This window comes from Hevea brasiliensis, chromosome 12 (assembly GCF_030052815.1).
Source record: "Hevea brasiliensis isolate MT/VB/25A 57/8 chromosome 12, ASM3005281v1, whole genome shotgun sequence".
NCBI classification, from domain to species: domain Eukaryota; kingdom Viridiplantae; phylum Streptophyta; class Magnoliopsida; order Malpighiales; family Euphorbiaceae; genus Hevea; species Hevea brasiliensis.
The window spans coordinates 22647223-22669034 of NC_079504.1; the positions used below are offsets into that span (position 1 = coordinate 22647223).

At 34.7% G+C, this 21812-nt stretch overlaps 2 protein-coding genes and 1 long non-coding RNA gene across 4 annotated transcripts in view; 1 reads left to right on the top strand and 2 right to left on the bottom strand.

The window, feature by feature from the left end:
* Positions 1-6529: 6529 nt before the first annotated feature.
* Positions 6530-21812, bottom strand: part of LOC131171358 (uncharacterized) — a 47351-nt gene continuing 32068 nt past the window's right edge. The window contains exon 3 of the long non-coding RNA XR_009142028.1: positions 6530-6646. This is a non-coding gene — a long non-coding RNA (uncharacterized LOC131171358). The remainder of the gene's footprint in view (positions 6647-21812) is intronic.
* LOC110641109 (uncharacterized) lies at positions 12116-13255 on the top strand. Its single transcript, XM_058131268.1, has 2 exons — positions 12116-12537; positions 12671-13255. The coding sequence occupies exons 1-2, from the start codon at positions 12260-12262 to the stop codon at positions 12729-12731; spliced, it is 339 nt and encodes a 112-aa protein (XP_057987251.1). The 5' UTR covers positions 12116-12259; the 3' UTR covers positions 12732-13255.
* LOC110641108 (cinnamoyl-CoA reductase 1) lies at positions 13657-17315 on the bottom strand. Of its 2 annotated transcripts, none has more exons than XM_058131267.1 (6): positions 17028-17315; positions 16289-16458; positions 15974-16159; positions 15654-15816; positions 14919-15105; positions 13657-14075 (listed from the first exon to the last, which is right to left on the bottom strand). In XM_058131267.1, the coding sequence occupies exons 1-6, from the start codon at positions 17143-17145 to the stop codon at positions 13943-13945; spliced, it is 957 nt and encodes a 318-aa protein (XP_057987250.1). In that variant the 5' UTR covers positions 17146-17315; the 3' UTR covers positions 13657-13942. The 2 variants fall into 2 exon arrangements, with proteins under 2 accessions (XP_057987250.1, XP_021648397.2); XM_021792705.2 differs by having other exon boundaries at positions 14919-15108; positions 17028-17314.

Consider the following 21812-nt stretch of genomic DNA (forward strand, 5'->3'; position numbering starts at 1 on the left):
ACCTGGTGCCAGCAAATTACTCAAGCTCGGACTTCCACTTAATAACCAAATCGAGGGTCCCAGCGAATTACTCAAGCCGTGACTACCCCTCAAAGGATCGGGTCCCAGCGAATTACTCAAGCCGTGACTACCCCGTCCTATCCATAGTCCACACCACATCACACGCACGCCAACGCACGCACACTGCTCCAAATTACCACAACAACATCCATGGCACATCAACAGTTATGAATGCAACATAAATCGTGCCTAGAGTTTAACTACATAAATATATGCATATAAGTGATGCATGGGCATGCTTGAACATATAATAATATCGAAATTACAATTAAAATTAATATTCTACTCACGCACTGACGATGGTCACCGAGGCGGGCGGAGGAAGAAGGTCATTCCACACTGACAATTTTATTACAATCATTTAATAAATTTTACTCAATACAAACAAAGAAAAAGACCAATACGTCCTAAGTCGTGCCGAAAATCCGGCAGAGTCTCCCCTATACCTAGGACCTACCCAACCTGCAAAATGGCTCAAAACACACTTCTATATTCACAATCCATATATCCACAGTTCAATCATATCACACAGCCCCTCCCGCCCATCAAATCAGTCATCCATCACAATACGCAAAATTTCAATTTATTCCTTATTATTGATCATTTTTGCAAAAATTGCCCAAATAAGCTCTAAAAATTCTAAAACTTTGCCCCACGGTCCTTAGCAATATTACTAGGCTATTGCAAAAAGAATCATAATTTTCTAAACTACCACGAATATTTTATGGATTTTTAATCCTATTTAAGCACTAGAAAATTACGAAAAAGCAAGGTTCGGGTTTACCTTTGCCAATTCCGACTTCAGGAACGCGCTCGGGACATCTGACAATGGGGGGCTAGCCAAAACCTCGGTCCAATCCGAGACTTTTCCAGAACGTCGCTGCATCTTGGCCAATCGAATTTCCGCGAATCGAGGATACCTACACGAAGCCCATAACACGGGGGTTAGTACATAAATTTTTCAGAATTTTCTAAGCTCATTAAATGCTCTAAAAACACTACGGTTCGTGGGACCCACCAAAAAGCGGTGTCGAAAAATTTGAAATTTATGTCGCCGCGAAGCTCTCGACGAGTGGAGCGTCTTGGTAGCCTCGGTTTTCGTGGATTCACTGCCGAGAAATCTAGCCCAAAATTTGAAATGGCTAAAAACTTCCCGAGCAAAAATTGAACAATCCGCTCGATGGATGTCGGGGTTGTTGGTGTCGATGGAAAGCTCTCACCGTGTTGACGATTTTAGACACAAGACCCGGTCCAATTGGTGGCGGATCGGCGATTTGGCCGGGAAGCCAAAACACCGCGCCAGGGGGCGTTCGACGCTGCTTCCGGCCGCTTGGGGCGGCCGGGATACCGGGAGGCGGCGCCGGCGAGGTGGGGACGCAGGGGAGGCGGCTGGCCGGCGGCAGGGGAGGGGAGGAGAGAGAAAAGGGAGAGGGAACGTCGCGCGCGGGGAAGAAAAAGGGAAGAAGGAAAAGGCCGGTCCGATTCAACCGATCCGATCCGGTCCGGTTCGATTCGGCCGGTTCGATTCAGAATATAAAATTTTGAATTTTTACTCTGCCTCGGGACCGAAAACGAGGTCCAAAAATTTCGAAAAAATTCCAGAGAACTCAAAAAAATACATAGACTCTAAATATATTTTTAGTTTTGCCACGTGGTCTTTAAATAAATTTTTAAAATTCATCAAAGTTTATATTTTCGGAAAATTGAACCTGATTTTTAAAATCCGAAAAATCTCAAAAAAATTCCTAAATTTAAATAAAATTAAAATACCAAAATGCTCATAAAAATTAAAATTTTGGGGTGTTACATTCTTCCCCCCTTACAGAAAATTCGTCCTCGAATTTTACACAAGGCAGAATAAAGCACATGATTATACATTGAATGAGATATGGTACTTGCTACGCATGTCCCGCTCGACTCCAGTGCACTCTTCCACTGACTGACTCCTCCACAAAACCTTAACCATAGGGATCTGTTTGGATCTCAGCTGTCTCACTTGGTAGTCCACTATGGCTACAGGCTGCTCCTCAAATGTCAAGTTCTCCTTTAGCTCTATCACATCCTTTGCAGACATGAGAAGGATCGGGAATGTATTTCTGAGCATGGAGATGTGAAACACGGATGAACGTGAGAAAGGTTGGGTGGTAGCTCCAACCTGTGAGCAAGCTGCTCCAACTCTATCCGTAACCTCAAAAGGTCCAATATACCGAGGTGCCAACTTGCCCTTCTTTCCAAATCTCATGACTCCTTCATTGGAGAAACCTTCGTAAATACATAGTCGCCCACCGCAAACTCCACATCCCGCCGTCTGGGTGCATAACTCTTACGCCTCGAAAAGTTGTTTTGATCGTTCCACGATTAAAGGAACTATCTCAAGTGTCTTGCACTAGGTCTACATCATGCACCTTCGCTTCCCCATTTTTGTCCAACACAGAGGAGACCTACACTTTCTTCCATATAGTGCCTCATAGGGTGCCATCCCTATCTTTGGAATGGTAATCGTTGTTGTAGGCAAATTCCACCAAAGCTAGTCGCTCATCCCATTGACCTCCAAAATCCAAGACACTCATGCGAAGCATGTCTTCCGATGTTTGGATTGTCCTTTCGATTTGTCTGCATGCGAGGGTGGAAAGTCAGATCAAGTTCAATCAGGTGCCAAGTGCCTCTGCAACTTTCTCCAAAACCGAGAAGTGAATCAGCCCTCTGTCAGATATTATGGAAGCTGGAACTCCATGCAATCTGACTATTTCTCGAATGTAGAGCTGGGCATACTGTGCCACAGAGTATGTAGTCTTTACAGGTAAGAAGTGAGCTGATTTGGTCAAGCGGTCTACAATTACCCATATCGAATCATATCCTCGCGTGGTACGAGGCAACCCAGTCACAAAATCCATAGTGATCATTTCCCACTTCCATTCGGGATAGGGAGCTCTTGCGCCTTCCCGACGGTCTCTGTGTTCAAACTTCACCTTCGACAAGTCAAGCACTTGGACACAAAGTCCGTATGTCTCTCTTCATGCCATTCCACCAATAGCTATCTTTCACATCATGGTACATCTTGGTGGAACTCAGGTGGACATCATGCGATGTGTAGTGTGCCTCTCGCATGATTTCATTCCTGAGGTTATCCACATCGGGCACACATATCCTAGAACCTTGCACTAGGGCACCATCATTGGCAAATCCAAACTCACCACCTTCACCTTGTTGTACTCTTTCTATGATCTTCATCAATTGTTGGTCTCTGTGCTGGGAAACTCTAACTCTGTCCCTCAAGTCTGGCCTCACTGAAAAATGAGCCAACAATACCCCCTCACCTGACAGATCTAGGATTAAACCTTGATACATCAACTCATGTACTTCCTTAATCAACGGTCTCTTCTCTGCTGAAATGTGCGCCAAACTGCCAGAAGATTTTCGCTCAAAGCATCTGCCACAACATTGGCCTTCCCAGGGTGGTACTGGATGGTGCAATCATAGTCTTTCAGAAGCTCCATCCATCTCCTCTGTCTCAAGTTTAAATCTCTCTGTTGGAAGATGTACTTCAAGCTCTTGTGGTCGGTGTATATCTCGCACACTTCACCATACAGGTAGTGTCTCCAGATTTTAAGTGCAAAGATTACAGCCGCCATTTCCAAATCATGGGTGGGGTAGTTCTGCTCATGCCTCTTCAGCTGCCTTGAAGTATAAGCCACTACCTTTCCATTCTGCATCAAAACACACCCTAGGCCAACTCTGGAGGCGTCACAATACACGGTGTATCCTTCACCACTCACAGGTAGTGTCAACACAGGGGCAGTGGTTAGACACTCCTTAAGCTTCTGGAAACTCACCTCACAGTCATCTGTCCAAATGAATGGAACATTCTTCCTGGTCAACTTAGTTAGGAGCCGCTATCCCGAGAAATCTTGTACAAAACGCCTATAGTAGCCTAAACCCGAAAACTTCGCACCTCGGTGGATCTGTAGGCCTAAGCCAATCGATTCTGACTTCAATTTTCTTGGGATCCACTTGAATGCCGTCACTAGAAACCACGTGTCCCAAGAATGAGATGCTTTCTAGCCAAAATTCACATTTTGAAAATTTGGCATATAGCTGGTGCTCCCTCAAAGTCTGCAATACCATCCTCAAGTGCCACACGTGTTCTTCCTCGGTCTGAGAGTACACCAAAATGTCATCTATGAACACGATGACAAAACGGTTCAAAAATGGCTTGAACACCCTGTTCATCAAGTCCATGAAGGCTGCTGGTGCATTAGTGAGTCCAAAAGACATCACCAAGAACTCATAATGACCATATCTTGTCCTGAAAGCCGTTTTGGACACGTCCTCATTCCTGATTCTCAACTGATGGTAGCCTGATCGCAGGTCTATTTTGGAAAAGAATCTAGCTCCTTGGAGCTGATCAAACAAATCGTCGATCCGAGGAAGTGGATACTTGTTCTTCACAGTCACCTTATTCAGCTGTCTATAGTCGATACACAACCTCAATGACCCATCCTTCTTTCTCACAAATAGAACAGGAGCGCCCCAAGGTGAAGTGCTCGGACGTATGAAACCCTTGTCCAAAAGCTCCTGTAGTTGCTCCTTCAGCTCTTTCAATTCTGCTGGTGCCATCCTGTAAGGTGGCATCGATATGGGGTTTGTACTCGGCACAACATCAATGCAAAACTCTATTTCCCTTCCTGGTGGCAACCCTGGAAGCTCCTCTGGGAAGACATCCATAAATTCTCTGACAATAGGAACATTTTCCATACTGACACCTTCTACAGATGTATCTCTCACCAATGCCAAATACCCTTGGCATCCACGCCTCAATATTTTTCTGGCACTAATTGCTGACACCAAATTATATGGAACCACGCCCTGTCACCATCAAAGCTAAATTCTTCCACACCAGGTATGTGAAAATACACCTTTTTGTTCCTGCAGTCTAAAGTGGCATAGTGAGTTGCCAACCAATCCATCCCCAAAATTACATCAAAATCCATTACTGGTAGAGGAACCAAGTCTGCTGGGAGGATCTTTCCATCCACTACCACTGGGCTACCCGGAAAAATCATGTCTACATCTATGTTGTCACTAAGTGGGGTAGCTACCGACAAAGGACATCCTAAGGTTGTAGGGTTTCTACCCAACCTCATGGCAAACACAGGGGAGACAAATGAGTGCGTAGCAACCGGATCTATCAAAACACGAGTCTCATAAGAACAGACCAGAAGAATACCTGCCACAACTACATTGGAAGCCTGAGCATCCTGGTGGGTCAGGGTGAAAACCCGAGCTTGACCCTACTGCGAGTGGCGTAACCACGACATCGCTTCTACCTCTGACCGCCTCCAAATCCACGCCCCTTGTCCTCGGCCCTGTTGGCTCTGAATCGATCGCCGCCATGTTGGAAGCACCGGATACAATCAAGCGAGGAACATTTGCAATGTAACCACGTGACCCCATCTGTGGCTCGCTGAACATGGGGCATTCCCTAGCAAAGTGACCTGGTTGGCCACACCTGAAGCATACTCCTGACCCCATCAAACAAGGTCCTGAATGTCCTCTTCCACACTGTGCACACGGTGCCAAAGAGGATCCTGAACCAGACCCAGAACTGCTGTACCCCGAACTGTGACCATTGCTGGATCCGTACCCTGGTCTGAATCCTCGTGGTCTGTGTCTAAAACCACTTCTCTTGCTCCTACCCTTTCCTCTGTAATTACTCTGGCCACCACTATCCGGAGTACCCATTTGGGGAACACCTGAAGAACCCTCTGCTTTGTTTTTCTTTGCTCTTCCGCTGTCATCCACAGCATAGCTAATCTCTATCTGTCTGGCTTGATCAACTACCACGTCAAAAGACTGATCAGACATCATGGCCAGGTTTGCATACCTCCTGTCAAGCCCCTTTAGGAACCTCTTCACTTTCATAGTTTCTGTAGCTACTGCTGTAGGGGCATATCTGCTCAATTCCAGAAATTTTGTAGCATATTCATCTACAAACCTGCCATTCTGTCTTAAGGCCTCAAAGGCCCACTGTTTCTGATCTCTGAAGCTTTCTGGCACAAACCGATTAATGAACAGTTCCACAAACTGAGCCCATGTCAAACCCTCCATCCAGGGTAACACGTAGTCATTCATCCATTATCTAGGCATAGGCCCCATGACATGCTGCATACACTCTATCAATCTTCTATCAGTCAATCAGAATTACATTTCTGCACTGCAGGAATCCAAAAACCGATATGCATCGTCTGACACATCATAAGTACCAGGCACCAACTTCTTGAAATTTATGATTTGTTTGTAAGGTTCTCCTCTTGGTGCGGTGGACTGCTGCTGCTGTGGAGGGTGGACCATATACTACGCCATCATGTCGATGGTTCTCTGCAGACCAGCTAGAGTAGCTGCCATGGGATCCATGGGACCCTGTGCCATGAAAGACTGTTCCTGAACTGTGGGCATTGCTCTTACTTGAGCAGCTCTAGGCCTCCTACCCTGCCTCCTCGGGGCAGGCGCCTCATCCTGTGCCGACACCTCGTCAGGCACATCTGGTTCTGGTGCAGTGGCAGCTCTTCTGCTTCTACGCATTTTCCTGAAATTCAACAGCATTAGCCCACAAAAATTCAAAACTGCTCATTACACAACTCTATAGACTCATATTTACACATAATATATGAAGCAGAAACTAGAAGCAAAGACGACAATGCAAGACGAATGTGGACCCTATTTTTCCGCATGTGATTCCTAGTAGACTCTTCCCAACACTTTAGACAATTGTTCCCTATGAATCTGGAGCCTAAGCTCTGATACCACATCTGTCACGACCCAACCTATGGGCCGGACCGACACTAGGACCTGGGCCAGCCTAAAGCCCCTGAGGCCCGTAGTAAGCCTAACTGTTCATTAACCCAACTCTAAGGCCCATTTGGGCCCAATTTCAAGAAAACAAACGGACAGAGTCCGGCCATAAAATGGACTTACCAACGGGGAGTTTTCGACTCACCCGACCTGTAAACACAATATATAGTCAATTGGGGAGCTCAACTCACCCTCCACATACTCATCAACATAATAATAAATGGGAGCTCAGCTCCCTCATCCAATCCATCAAAACAGACATAGAATATTAAGTTTACAGGTCCCAAAATAATAATTTAGTTTACAGACCTAAATCAAATAAACATTTCTAACACATGCGGAAATTCTAAGATTTAACCAGTTTACACAAACATTAATAATTGACCTGGGAGGGAGAAAGCAGGTTAACCTCAAAGAAATATCCTCCTGTGGCTTGTAAAAATTTTTGAACAGGAGTGAGCGTTCGACTCAGAGAGTAAAATATCAATTTTAACCATAATCCCTATAACTATCTAAAACTTATGCACCCTGTAGAATGAAATGCAACATCAGCAATAAATTCACATCATATCATCAAAAAGGTAATTTAGAGCACTCACACACCCTGTAGTATCAATCATAACATATGGAAGCTGATCCTCTATACAGCTCTCTTAAATCCAACCTGGTGCCAGCGAATTACTCAAGCTCGGACTTCCACTTAATAACCAAATCGAGGGTCCCAGCGAATTACTCAAGCCGTGACTACCCCTCGAAGGATCGGGTCCCAGCGAATTACTCAAGCCGTGACTACCCCGTCCTATCCATAGTCCACACCACATCACACGCACGCCAACGCACGCACACTGCTCCAAATTACCACAACAACATCCATGGCACATCAACAGTTATGAATGCAACATAAATCGTGCCTAGAGTTTAACTACCTAAATATATGCATATAAGTGATGCATGGGCATGCTTGAACATATAACAATATCGAAATTACAATTAAAATTAATATTCTACTCACAGACTTGACGATGGTCACTGAGGCGGAGGAAGAAGGTCTGTCTGACTCACCTGACAATTTTATTACAATCATTTAATAAATTTTACTCAATACAAACAAAGAAAAAGACCAATACGTCCTAAGTCGTGCCGAAAATCCGGCAGAGTCTCCCCTATACCTAGGACCTACCCAACCTGCAAAATGGCTCAAAACACACTTCTATATTCACAATCCATATATCCACAGTTCAATCATATCACACAGCCCCTCCTGGGCCCATCAAATCAGTCATCTATCACAATACGCAAAATTTCAATTTAGTCCTTATTATTGATCATTTTTGCAAAAACTGCCCAAATAAGCTCTAAATATTCTAAAACTTTGCCCCGCGGTCCTTAGCAATATTACTAGGCTATTGCAAAAAGAATCATAATTTTCTAAGCTACCACGAATATTTTATGGATTTTTAATCCTATTTAAGCACTAGAAAATTACGAAAAAGCAAGGTTCGGGTTTACCTTTGCCAATTCCGACTTCGGGAACGCGCTCGACGTCTCGACAATGGGGACTAGCCAAAACCTCGGTCCAATCCGAGACTTTTCCAGAACGGTCCGTTCGCCTAATTTCACGCATCTTGGCCAATTGTCGAATTTCCGCGAATCGAGGATACCTACACGAAGCCCATAACACGGGGGTTAGTACATAAATTTTTCAGAATTTTCTAAGCTCATTAAATGCTCGGAAAAACACTACAAAGTTCCGTGGAACCCACCGAAAAACGGTGTCGGAAAAATTTGAAATTTATGTCGCCGCGAAGCTCTCGACGAGTGGAGCGTGCTGGTAGCCTCAGTTTTCTCGTGGGATTCACGGTTTTCGAGAAATCTAGCCCAAAAGTCGAAATGGGCTAAAAACTTCCCGAGCAAAAATTGGACAAACAGCTCGATGGATTTCGGCGTTCTTGGTGTCTATGGAAAGCTATCGCCGAGTAGATGATTTTAGACACAAGACCCGGTCCAATTGGTGGCCGGATCGGCCGGATTTGGCCGAAGTTTAACGCCACAAGACATGGGCGTTGCGCTGCTTTCAGCCGCTTGGGGCGGCTTGTCACCGGGATACCGGGAGGCGCTGCGAGGTGGGGACGCAGGGAGGCGCACGGCCAGGAGGGGAGGAGAGAGAAAAGAGAGAGAAAAGGGAGAGGGAACGTCGCGCGCGGGGAAGAAAAAGGGAAGAAGGAAAAGGCCGGTCCGATTCGACCGGTCTGATCCGGTCTGGTTCGATTCGGCTGGTTCGATTCAGAATACAAAATTTTAAATTTTTACTCTGTCTCGGGACCGAAAACGAGGTCCAAAAATTCCGAAAAAATTCCAGAAAACTCAGAAAAATACGTAGACTCCAAATATATTTTTAGTTTTGCCACGTGGTCTTTAAATAAATTTTTAAAATTCATCAAAGTTTATATTTTCAGAAAATCGAACCCGATTTTTAAAATCCGAAAAATCTCAAAAAAATTTCTAAAATTTAAATAAAATTAAAATACCAAAATGCTCATAAAAATTAAAATTTTGGGGTGTTACACTTCAAATGAGCATTCTTCTTAGTGCTTATCACCTGAAACAGTAATATTTAAAAATGAAAAATAGACGAGAGAACTGCAGAGCAAAAGGTATCAAGCTTTCTATGGAATTTCTCTCTCTCTCTCTCCTCTCGTACCTGATTCTTATTGGCAAGCTGACACAAGGAATGCAACAGTCTATCAACAAGTCTCCTGCGTTCCAATCCAACCCAAAACCCCAAATAAGAAATAGAAAAGGAGTGGCTACTTACTCTTACACAAGTCGTCCCTTTCATTGAGCAACATTTCCTTTTTAATAAACTATGGGGTATTTTCGCAGAGGACAGATATATGGTTTTTAGTTGTCAGAAATAACTAGGGGTGTGCAAATAGGAGCGGAATTAAAAAAAAAAAAGAAAAAGAAAACTGAAGTTCTTAAAAAAAATTTAAACCCATAATATAACAATAACAGAATAACCAAACTGATAAATATAGAATTAATTAAATCAAACTGAATTTAACAACCCAGCAGGAATTTCAAGTTTTCAATAATTCATTCAACAACACAGCAGCAATCCTTTTTTTTTTTTTTTTGAGTTATGTTCAACTAAAGATGAAAGCATATGACATCCTTAAAAATGCAGACATTTTAATATTCTTTATTGAAAGAAAATTCGTTTTTTTTCCAAGCTACTCCAAAAGCTAGAAAATATTTCAAACTGATTTTTCTCAAGTTGCTTTCTACCTATACCAGTAGAACATTACTTCATAGGTTCGTATTAGTTGAAACAAACCTTAAATCTTGCAGCCACCATGCTGTTTTTGATGATGATCACACAACATAGCAGTGCCATTACTACATTTCTTCTATTTATGCAGACAAGATCATCCCGAATCTCTTTTCTCTATGGTAATGGATACAAGGTACTCAGATTTACTTGGATATTTCTTGACCTTCCAATTTCACCACTATTATCCACATCTCCGGTTTTAATCCATTTAACAACCCAGCAGCAAACCAAACCAAATCAATCAACATTCCAACAATCCCAGTAGCAATTTCAACAATCTATTCAAAAACCCAGGATCAATCAACAATCTGCCCAAAAAGAAAATACAATACAGAAGCTACTTCAACAAAATTAAATATAATCAACAAGCAGTATTGGCGGATCGAGGAAGGAGCAGCAGATGCGATTTCCTCATATCTGGTACTGATGTGATGGTGCTGGATCGATACTTGGAGAGGGAATCGAAGTCCAGATTAATATTGGCATTTGCATGTGATGGTCCTCTTTTGGCAGAATCGATATTTGCATGTGATTGGGGAATCGAAAAAGAAGAAACAAAAAAAAACAAAAAAAATTGAACGGAGATTGGAGCGGAAGTGGGAGTGGAATAACTCCTGAAGAGGAGGAAGAAGAAACAAGATTGAAAGAATTGTGGGCCTTATCACATTTGGAAGGGAATCGAAATTGAAGAAGAAGAACTGAGGAAGGCCAATTTCTCCTGGGCCAGGCTCATCCCACACCCCAATAGAAGTTAAGAATTTCGATTTTTTCGGTTATAACGGATAAAAAATTCAACCAAATCAAAAATCAATATTTAAAAAATAAGCTATCAAATTAAATCGATTAAATCAAAAAATTAAATTGATTCGATCAATTTAATTTAATTTAATTTAATTTTTTTTATTTAAATTGAAAACTACTAACCCCTAAGAAAAACATATGCATAATGAGTTTCTTTTTAATTATTATAAGGGAATATTTGATTTTATTGTTAAATATAATTAATAGATGATGAATATCTAAATATTAAATTAATATATTTAGTAAATTCATTGAAAAAGTAATTAATAGATGGTAGAGTACCTATTAGCTTTATTTTCTATCAACTTTATAATACGAGTTATTTATGAATTATTATTTAATTTTTTCTTAATTTTTTCACCACTTGACAAAAATATTCTTAATTTTAATCTTAATTCAATCAATTCTTACATTTTTAATGTAACACTAATATTTTCTTCTCTTTTTTCACTTTACAATATCATCATTCATCATAATTAGTATATTCTAAATTTATTAAAATATTTTTTATTTTTATTAGTGATATAAAACACCAAATATTTATTTATTATGAAAAATATTTATTTAAGTGTAAAATTTAAAATTATAAGATGCTTTTTTTTTAATATAATTACTGTATTGTTTAAAATATATATATAATTACTATATTATTTTACAATTATATTTTTTAAAATTATTTAATTTTTATTTATTAATTTTAACAATAAATAAATTATATAATATAATAATTAATGAATATATATTTAATTTAATAATAAATAAATTATATAATATTAATCAATTTATACATTAATAATTATTTATAATTATATTAAATAATTATCATAAATCAATTATCATCTACAGTTATATTCAATAGATAGACTAAATAGACTCTTAATAAATTAGTATCTTTATTTTTATAAACACATAAAAAAATTAACTTTTAATTTTGTTTACTTTTCCGTCCAAATTCATAACCTTTCGCGTTAGTCTACGCATAAAAAATTAATCTGAGGAGAGGGAATAATTTATAAATACAACTTTACCCTCGTCTCTTCTTGTCAGGTTGTTGCTCCCATCTCTTCCTCGTACAAAAAGCACCCACCATTCTTCGAAAAATTCACAGCAAGAATCTGCCGACTGCTCCTCTTTTAGAAACCTCAACAGGACAACTTTTATTCACAAGTTTCGTCTTTCTAATTCCTACAATTTTTTGGCTGCAGTGAACAAATGGCAAACAGGAAGAATTCTTCAACCACCATCACAATTGACTCCCCACTGGAAAAAGCGCCATCTTCTTCAACAGCAGCAACTGTCTCCAAAGCATTGCCTTCACATTATGTGCACGAGGTTGAACGTTTTCTCATCCGCAAGGGAATTTCGGGCCCTCTCGCTGAAAATACAGATCCTTGGATTTCTATTCCCATCTCTTTCGCCATCTTCTTAAGGTCAGCCATGTCTACAATGGCCGCGTCTCTTGCTTCTTCTCTGTCCTACCGGTTTTCACCGTAATTTTCCCACTCTTCTCCTTTTAACTTTTTTTTTTCCCTTTGAACTGTTAATTTCAGTCCGTTGTTTAATCCCTGAGAAAACTTCCCCTCCTGTCTCTGTTTTCTTTGCAATGAAATGGGATGGACGAAGACTCTGTTTTCCATTCCTGGATTATAGAATATTTGCAGTGGACTACATGAGGAGTAATTGAAGCTATAGCAGGGAGAATGGCAGTTGCTTGCGCTAGAGCAGTACGGGCAGGGGACCAGGAACTCTTTCTTGGCGAATTGAGCATGTCTTATCTCTCTGCTGCTCCACTAACTGTGAGTTTCTCTGTTTCTCATTTGTTTCATCTATAGTTCGGTTTTCATCAATAGAATCGAGTTAAATTACTAGTTTGAAAATTCCTTGGTGATTCAAACAAAAGAGAGCTTTTATTTTCTGTGTAACTCGATTTAAAATGAAAAAGCAGAGAGGAGGATGAGGAGAAAGTATTTGCCATGTAACCCTGGCAAAGAGAAACTTCACAAGCCACGAAGTCACATCCCCTCCAGCACCTGCCACGCAAATTCTCTCTCTCTCTCTCTCTCTCTCTTTCACTTCTCTTATATTCTTTCACTCTTCTTCATCTTCTTGTGCTTCTGTATAACCCCTTAGTAGCTGCTGGCAAGCGGCCATAAGGAAACATCATCCATTCAATGGTTGATGGGGTGCGCGTTAAGGTGCTTTCGACTATTTCATTCCCCTTGAAATTTTTTTTATCCTTTTTTGTTATATTTCTATTTTGGGAGAGTGAAAAAAATCCAAATGGAATTAAAATATAAAAAATGGATATCACTAAATGACAGTCGGAGAATTTTCTCTAAATTTAGCATAAAATCAAAACTTTATAGTATTCATTCATTAAAAACCGAGTCTAGATGATACACTCTTAATAAAAATCGATAAAAATCCTTGAAAGTAGTTGTTTTAAATCTTCCCTCTCATCAGTGGACACATAAAGAGCAGCTAGTATGGGAACAACCTTGAATTTGACGTTCCAATATGTCTTCAAAAGTTTAGTGTATATTTTCCATGTTCAGGTATTTCTTAATTGAACATTCAAGTTTGAAGCATACAAATCAGAATTCCCAGTCTCAAAATAAAATAGCAAGTTGAATTTACCGGCCAGAAAGTATATGAGGAAAGTACACAACATATTATCGTTACAGTGCTTTTTACACAAGATAGCGCTTTGCAGGTACACAACACAAATGAACCATAGAAAATGTCAATTTCTGCACCATAGTCTGAACATTCAAGTTTATAGACTTATTAGTCCTCACAGATCTTTGTGATTAATCCGAAATATCCTTTTGATGAAATTAATGAACACAGATACATCAAACTACACAGATACATGAAACTATGTTTTATTTTGGTTTAATCCAAGATTCCAGCCTTTCGATAGCTCTCCACAGAGTCAATAAGAGTTTCCTCCAATGAGCGATATCTCCAACCTAGTCTCTGCAACTTTTCTGAGCTCAGGTCTTGTTCTTCCCCTGCCTCAGTGAAGCTGGGTATGACAGAAGGATGTATAAGCAAACTCCCAGGAAATGGAGCTAAATAATAATAATTGGAAAACTGTTTATTAGATCCCAGAATCTCGATTTCCTATATTAGTTGGGTTTTCTATATCAATTGGGTTTGCTATATTATTTGGGATCCCTTGATTTCCTGTATAGCGTTAATATTGTTTCCTTTTAGTTCCTTGATTTCCTGTATTGATTCCCTTACAGCTTTCATGACTTTAGCCTTGTATTTGTATAAATATGTGTATTGTTAAGAAAGAGAATACAGCAATAATTTTTCACATTCAAACCCTGTTATGGCATCAGAGCATTCATCCTTAATTATTTTTTCCACCATGGGTATTCTAGCATCAAATTCATCCTTCATTATTTTTTCCACCATGGGTGATTCTAGCGTCAAAACAACATCCAACTCTTCAAGTCTTGAAACACCAACTGCTTCAAATCATCAACCAGATTTTTCATCACCCTATTTGTTATATATGGGGCTTGAATTTTAGATATATATAGACCCGATTTGTTGAACCAGATTTTAGAGACCATATGGAGTCGTGCTATCACTGTGGCCTTTGAAGCTAAAAATAAATTAGGATTTGTTGATGGAAGAATCAAAGGATCCCAACTAATATAAGAAATCCAATTAATATAGAAAACCCAACTAATATGGGAAATCAAGATTCTGGGCTCTAATAACTCTAGTCATAATAAGCCATAATAGGTAAATTCATCATCTTAAAGCTATATATGGTGACAATAGATTGATAGCAAACTGGAATATTCATTTGATTGAGTGAATTTTCTAGGAAAAATAAAATAAAAGACCTTACTTTTTAGGATAATTGTAGTTAGGATATATACTCCTCAATTTCTCAACCAGATCTTTTGTCCAGACTGCATGTGCCTTGCATATGTATCTCCCTTCTGCCTCGGGCTTCTCATATGCCAAAAGCAACGCTTCTGCTACATCACGTACATCTACCACCAACCGAAACTTATTTTCCACTGATTCATATCCTTCTATGTGGCATGTGAAAACACTAGTTAGAACAAAGAAGAAGACAGTTCTAAATGCCAGTTCACACAGACCTAGGCTCAAGATCACACTAAGCCTAAAAAATAGCATATGCATTTTGACCGTAGTCCTGCAATAGAGAAAGGCTTTAACAGAATAAGAGGAATGAGACAGCAGTTAAAAGTTTATTGCTAATAATACCCCAATATTTAAGCTTAATATTCATGTTTACCAAGTATGAAAAACAGCACCAGCAAAATGTGGCAATTTCCTTGCTGGTAGTCTGAACTGCAGGTTAATGGCATAAATTTGCAGGAGAGTGCAGAAAATAAGAGCCTCATTGCTATCAATTAAATATCAATTTCAATAGTTGAAATTGAAATCTTTCAAGCACAGAATTTCAGCTTGAAAATATTATGTTTCACTTCATGGTCATAAATAATAACCCAAGACATATAAATGATTCGAGCATATGACAATCGCATATGAAGATGACCACATAATAATATACATGCCCAATCAAAAATAGTTATGGTATACATGATGGTACCTTTCAAAAACTTAATAATAACCTTGCTACTTGCATTTACTGTGGACTGCAGAATTGGCCCCAAAATGAGGGTGGGGCAAACAGTGACAACATCAAGCCCACTCTGTTTTCCATACTCAAAAGCCTCACTTTCTGCTTTCGTCTTGGAAAGACAATACCAGTTCTGGGACAAACAAAGAACTATGGGTTATAGAACAAAAATCGGAGAAAATCCGTGCATACTTCAGATTGAAAGTGATTAGATGACTAAAGCATCATCACAAAACACACAACTTATAAATACAAGTTCAATACCACAGTTAACTCTATTATTTGGTCACCTTAGTTGATATGCAATATTCCTTATTGGACCAACAACTTTCATCCATCAGTTGACCCTTGGGCCAGCTTGGGTTCATGGACACTGCAGCTCCAGAGGACACAACAACAACTCGCTTAACCTTTGCTTGCGCACATGCTTTAAGCACATTTAGTGTACCCTTTACGGCTGGCTCCATTAATTCTACCTAAGACCATAAAGACAAGGTATTCTATTAAAAACAAAATATTGTTATATTCTGCAATGATTATATGGATTTAGTAATATATTAGTATGATTATATTGAAAAACATGTTGAAGTCAGGCATGTAATAACCTCTGGATTTGGAACAGTAGCAGATGGAACAGGGCTAGCAACATGGAAGACTCCACTGCATCCTTCAATAGCGGAGTAAATGTTGTTGTAATCCAGTATATCTGCCTTGAAAAGTTTCAGATTATCAGAGGCCTTCTCGAGTTTGCTCAAGTGAGCATACTTCTGATCCGCTGCATAATGTTGTTGATAAAATTAGACGAAAACAAACATTACAAAAAATTAATTATAGCAAAAGCAATTGAAAAGAAAAGGAGCTCAATTCCAGTTGATAAAGCTGGGCTTTTGAGAGAGGGGGAAATGTTGCTAATTAGGACCTTGAGCTTTATTTAGTGCAAAACCAATCTATCTCTATATATATATCAACAACGAAGCTCGTATCAATGTTCTTGCCAATACGGGCACATCTGATTCAACTGTAAATAGCTATATCTCTACACAAATTTGGATTCGTGACTCGAAGAATTTTTTTTTTTCTTTTAAAAAATATCAGTTAAATTCAGAAAGTGTCAAATCGGAATAGTCTCAAAATAGCAATTAGTACATATACCCCAAAAGCGAAAGAGCTTAGATAAAATAAGGCAGAAAAATTAATTTTAGTTGAATGAAGAGGAATTAATGCAGGAACAAACAATTGGGGAAAAATGGCGGTAGAAGAATGATCAAGAGTTGAGACAGTAAACAAAAATAATTGTTTAAACGCCAGTAACAAAGTAGAGGAAGAGGAGAGCTTTATAGTTACTGGGTTCTCTAACTGTTCCATGCACGAGGTAGCCCTTGGAGAGGAGAAGCTGGACGACCCAAGAACCAAGGTATCCACCGGCACCTGTGACGCACAATGTGCCCTTTGTTGCCGCCATTTCCAAAACCTTGCAGTTGTTTGGTATCCTCTTCTTGAATTTTCTAAAGCCTTGGGTCTTCAACTAAACAGTAGAATAATCCCTTTTTTTTGTTTAGATAAACGCTAGAATAATCTTACCTAGCCGCTAAGTCTATCTTCTTTTTTTTTTTTTTTTTTTTTTTTGGGGGGGGGGGGGGGGTTGTGGTGGGGTGGTGCAGGGAGAGTCTATTCTATTCTTCTCATTCTGGCTTGTGGGCACCCTCCTTCAAATTGAGTCTGTTGGTATTCGGTTCTGTTTGTTTCTGACTTTCTGTCTAAAAATATTAAAAAGCTACTTGAATTAAACTTTGTAACAGAGTAAACAAAAGAAAATTAAATTGAATTTTGATTTATTGGATATTTAATTTAGCTTATATTTATATATCTGATAGATCTATTTATAAATATAAAATTATAAATAGATTAATATTTAATTTAATTTATAATTTTTAAAAATTGTTTAAAACAAGTTAAAATTATAAGTATTTTATTTACTTATTTTAAATTACTTTTTAATTAAATAAAAAATATCTTGTCAAAAAAATAAAGTAAAAAATACATTATTTTAACAATTTTTTTTTAAAAAATTCTCATTCTAATAAGCACAACCCCTAATGATATATATTTTTGATATTTTGGTAAAGTAAATTAGTTTTTATAACCAAATATTTAAATTATCTAAACTTAATTTTAAATAATTATATTAAATATTTAACCATTTATTTTTAAATTATCTTATAAATTAAAGAATACATTGTAAGTCATAAATTAAAAATAAGTAATCAAATCAAATATAATAGTAATTTTTAAAAATCATCATTTTAATAATCATAATATTTAATGATATATATTTTTTTATTATTATTTTGATAAATTAAAATTTTTAAATATTTTATAATTAAATATTTAAACTATTTAAAAGTTGATTTTGAGTAATTGAATTAAATAATTAATTAATTATTTTTAAATTAACTTATAAATTTTAAAAAAATACATTTTAAATTACTTAAGTAATCAACTCAAACATAATCTTAGATTTGTATTTTAATTTTTAATTTTTTTTTTAACTATAATTTAGCTTTTGAGTTTTTGGTAGATTTATAACTTAGTATCCATAACTTTAAAACTAAGTAATTTAATCTTTGATGTTATAATAAATCTACATATAGTCTATATTATTAAAGTTATAGTTAAATTATCATTAATTTTAGTAAAAATAATAAAAATAACTTAACTTTATTTTCAATCTAAAAACTTTAATTTTTAAGATTTATTTTATTAATAATTTAGTGCCTGTATGTAAATTCAAATCCAAATATTATTCTCAATAACTAGATACACTCACCTCCGATTTCTATTAGTTGAATCATATTCAAATCTGTTTACCTTTTATGTATTTTAAAAGCTAATATATAAATATTTTTTCTATTAATAATTCAAATTTCAAAAACTTAATAATTTTCATGAAACATTTAAATTTATTTATTTATTTAAAAATGTAAGATACATAAATTTATAAATTTTATTGACAAATATATTTTATATATAATTAATTGATTAATTAAATACACTAGTTCAATAATGACAAATCAACTTATAAAATCTAAATTTAACATAAATATTTTTTTTAAACTTAAATTCATCTTAAATTTAATTGCATAATATCTAAACATGTCCCAATAAAAATTGATATTGAACACTTGTTAATATTCCATTCATTGGTGCCCACCAATTCACTGATCACATGTTACTAGTTTGGCCGCTTTTTTTATTTATCAATATAATATTCATGTTATGCATAAACTAATTTATAATTTTTTTAATTTAATTTTAAATTATATTTAAATAAAAAAATTATTATTATTATCAAATTAATTTCTAACCAAATTTCTATTTTATCTAATTTAATTTAAAAAAATTTCACCTATTATAATAATTTTTTTAATTAATTTATGATGTAATTAATTAAAATACTTTATCTAATTCTTTTTATGTGTATATTAATAATAGTTTTTATATTTATTTCGTTTGAAATATAATGAAATTACTTTATATAAAAAATAATTTAAACTTTATGAAATTTTCATATTTTATTATATTTATTTTTTATTGCAACAAAATATAATAAATTAATAATAAAATAATATTATTTCAAAAATATATAAATATAATATACTTTTCAATCAATATAATAAAAAATATATTAAATTACTAATAACAAATTAAAATAAAAGTACTACATTGTTATTAATTGAAAATAATATTTTATCTTATTATTTTTAAAGATGCAAAGTGTAACTTTTCTTGTTAATTCATTCAAAAAATTGTTATCATTTTATATAAATTTATAATATAAAATATATGTATTTTATAAAAATTAAAATTTTAAATAAATATATAATACATGTATATAAAATGAAATATTATTATTTTATATTAATATAATAAATATTAAAAAATGCATACTATCTTTCAAAAGATATGTCTCTTATTAATTATGTTTACATATAATTAAAATTTTAATTTAATCATATTTGTCATATGTCTTTGAGATTTTACTGCTAAAAAAAATATAATTGAGAGAGAATTCTGCATAGTTAAAATTTGAAAATGAATGATAATAAAATATAGATAATTAAAATATTAATACAAGGTATGATAATATAATTATTAAAGATAATTCTAGTACAATTCATTATCTTTCAGAATTCATCAAACCTTTTCTAACATTATAGAAAATTAAGAATCAATAGAAGTATAAAAAATTTTGAAAATAGAGATAAATAACTAATCCCATTGTAGTGAAAACTTGAAATGTAATTTTCAATTTTTTGGGAAAAATTGCATTGATTATATATTTCTATAAACTCTAATAATAGATATTTATTTTATAAAATTATTATAATTAATTATTAAAATTATTTTATGAGAAAAAGTATCACAATATAATATATTTCATCAATAAATATAATGTATAAATACAAAATTTATATATAAAAATTATCAATTGTCATTTACTTTATTTAATAAATATTATTTAATCGCCAATTATTATAGATATTCCAATTATCATAATAATGAAATGATAGTTCTGGATACCATGTGTAGAGGTACATATAGTATTGCAAATAAAATTCTATTGAGATTGTAATAAGAAAATTAAAATAATTAAAATTTAATTTAAAAAAATATTTTGATGCCATTGAAAAAATATTTAGAAAATAGTTCATTATTTTAAATTTATAATAATTAATTAATTATATTGAAGTTTAAAAACATAACTAAATAAAAGACATAATTAAGTAATTAACATGAAAGATAATAATAATTATTATTATAATTACGAAGCATAATAATTTCTATATAATAATTGTCACGTAGTAATACTAATAAAAAATCTTTCTAAGTGACAATATCAAAAATATACTTTGCTTACTTTATATATATATATATATATAAATTAAATGTATTTAATATTCTAACTCATTTGATAATGAAAATTAAAATAAATACATTTTAAAAAAATAAAAATATAAAATTAAATACTTAATATAAAAATAATAATTATTATAATTACAAAACATGTATACTAGCTAGATCTTTATTTATTTTGCAGATGGTCACGACCGTGTGAGACATATGACATGTATTTTTAATTAATATTTTCTTAAAAATTTTATATAAACTGGGTAAAAATCTATTAAATCTAGAAATATTTTACTATCAAAATTAAATAACTTTGTTAAGATTACATTAAATTGTAATTTTGTGGTCAGAACTAATTCAGGGGAAAAAAAAGTAAATAAAAATGATAAAAACACGTATGCCATTTATTTGAATATCTTCCTATTTTTGCTATAACTGAATATCTTTCTAATTTTGATTCATATAATGTTTTTTTCATTTATTGAATTCCCATTAAAAATTAAAAATCAAAATTGTGTAAAAAATATGTTGATTTTTTTTAAAAAAAAATTAAAATTGGGATTCTATTTATTTTACGAAAAATAACTTTTATATAAAAAATATTTAAAAAAAAATACTTTCTATAAGAATATTTTTTATTATTAAATTATAATGTTAATCAATGATATGTGTTTATTTTATGTATGTATAAATATTTTTATATTTTAATAAAATTAATAAAATCTAAAAAATGAAAAATAATATTACCTTTTGAGAAAAATAAATTATTTTTTAAATAATTTATTTTTTTAATTATAAAAATAATTTTCATTGATAATTTTTTTAAATGTTTTAAACAATAAAAAATTTTAAAAAAATATTTTACGTGAAAATAAACGGAGTGACGACATAAATGCAATACACGTTGAGGCACCACAAATACAAAGTGAGAAAAGAGAAAGGAATGTGTACATCATTAAATATCATATAAAACGCTCCATTCATCTTTATTATATCCTCATGCAAATATTCTATGTTGAAATTATAACATTCATAAAATATATTTTTAGGTATATATATATATCCTCATTCTTTCTTTCAAACTTTAATTAATAAAATGAGAGTTAAATTTAAATTAGTAATCTTGCGTTTGCATATTGTGTAAATTATTTATTATTTTAATTTTTATACAATAATTTATTATATATTTTTTATTTTTGCAATAATATTATTAAATTTTTA

Bases quoted from the DNA above. Each gene is read 5' to 3' on its own strand.
- LOC110641108 (XM_021792705.2), bottom strand. From the start codon at position 17,145: ATGGCGGCAACAAAGGGCACATTGTGCGTCACAGGTGCCGGTGGATAC. The intron at 16,160-16,288 runs GTTATTACATGC...TTATGGTCTTAG, and splicing joins CTACTGTTCCAAATCCAGAG to GTAGAATTAATGGAGCCAGC. The intron at 14,076-14,918 runs GTAAGGTCTTTT...TGTCATACCCAG, and splicing joins AACTACAATTATCCTAAAAA to CTTCACTGAGGCAGGGGAAG.
- LOC110641109 (XM_058131268.1), top strand. From the start codon at position 12,260: ATGGCAAACAGGAAGAATTCTTCAACCACCATCACAATTGACTCCCCA. The intron at 12,538-12,670 runs GTAATTTTCCCA...GGATGGACGAAG, and splicing joins CTGTCCTACCGGTTTTCACC to ACTCTGTTTTCCATTCCTGG.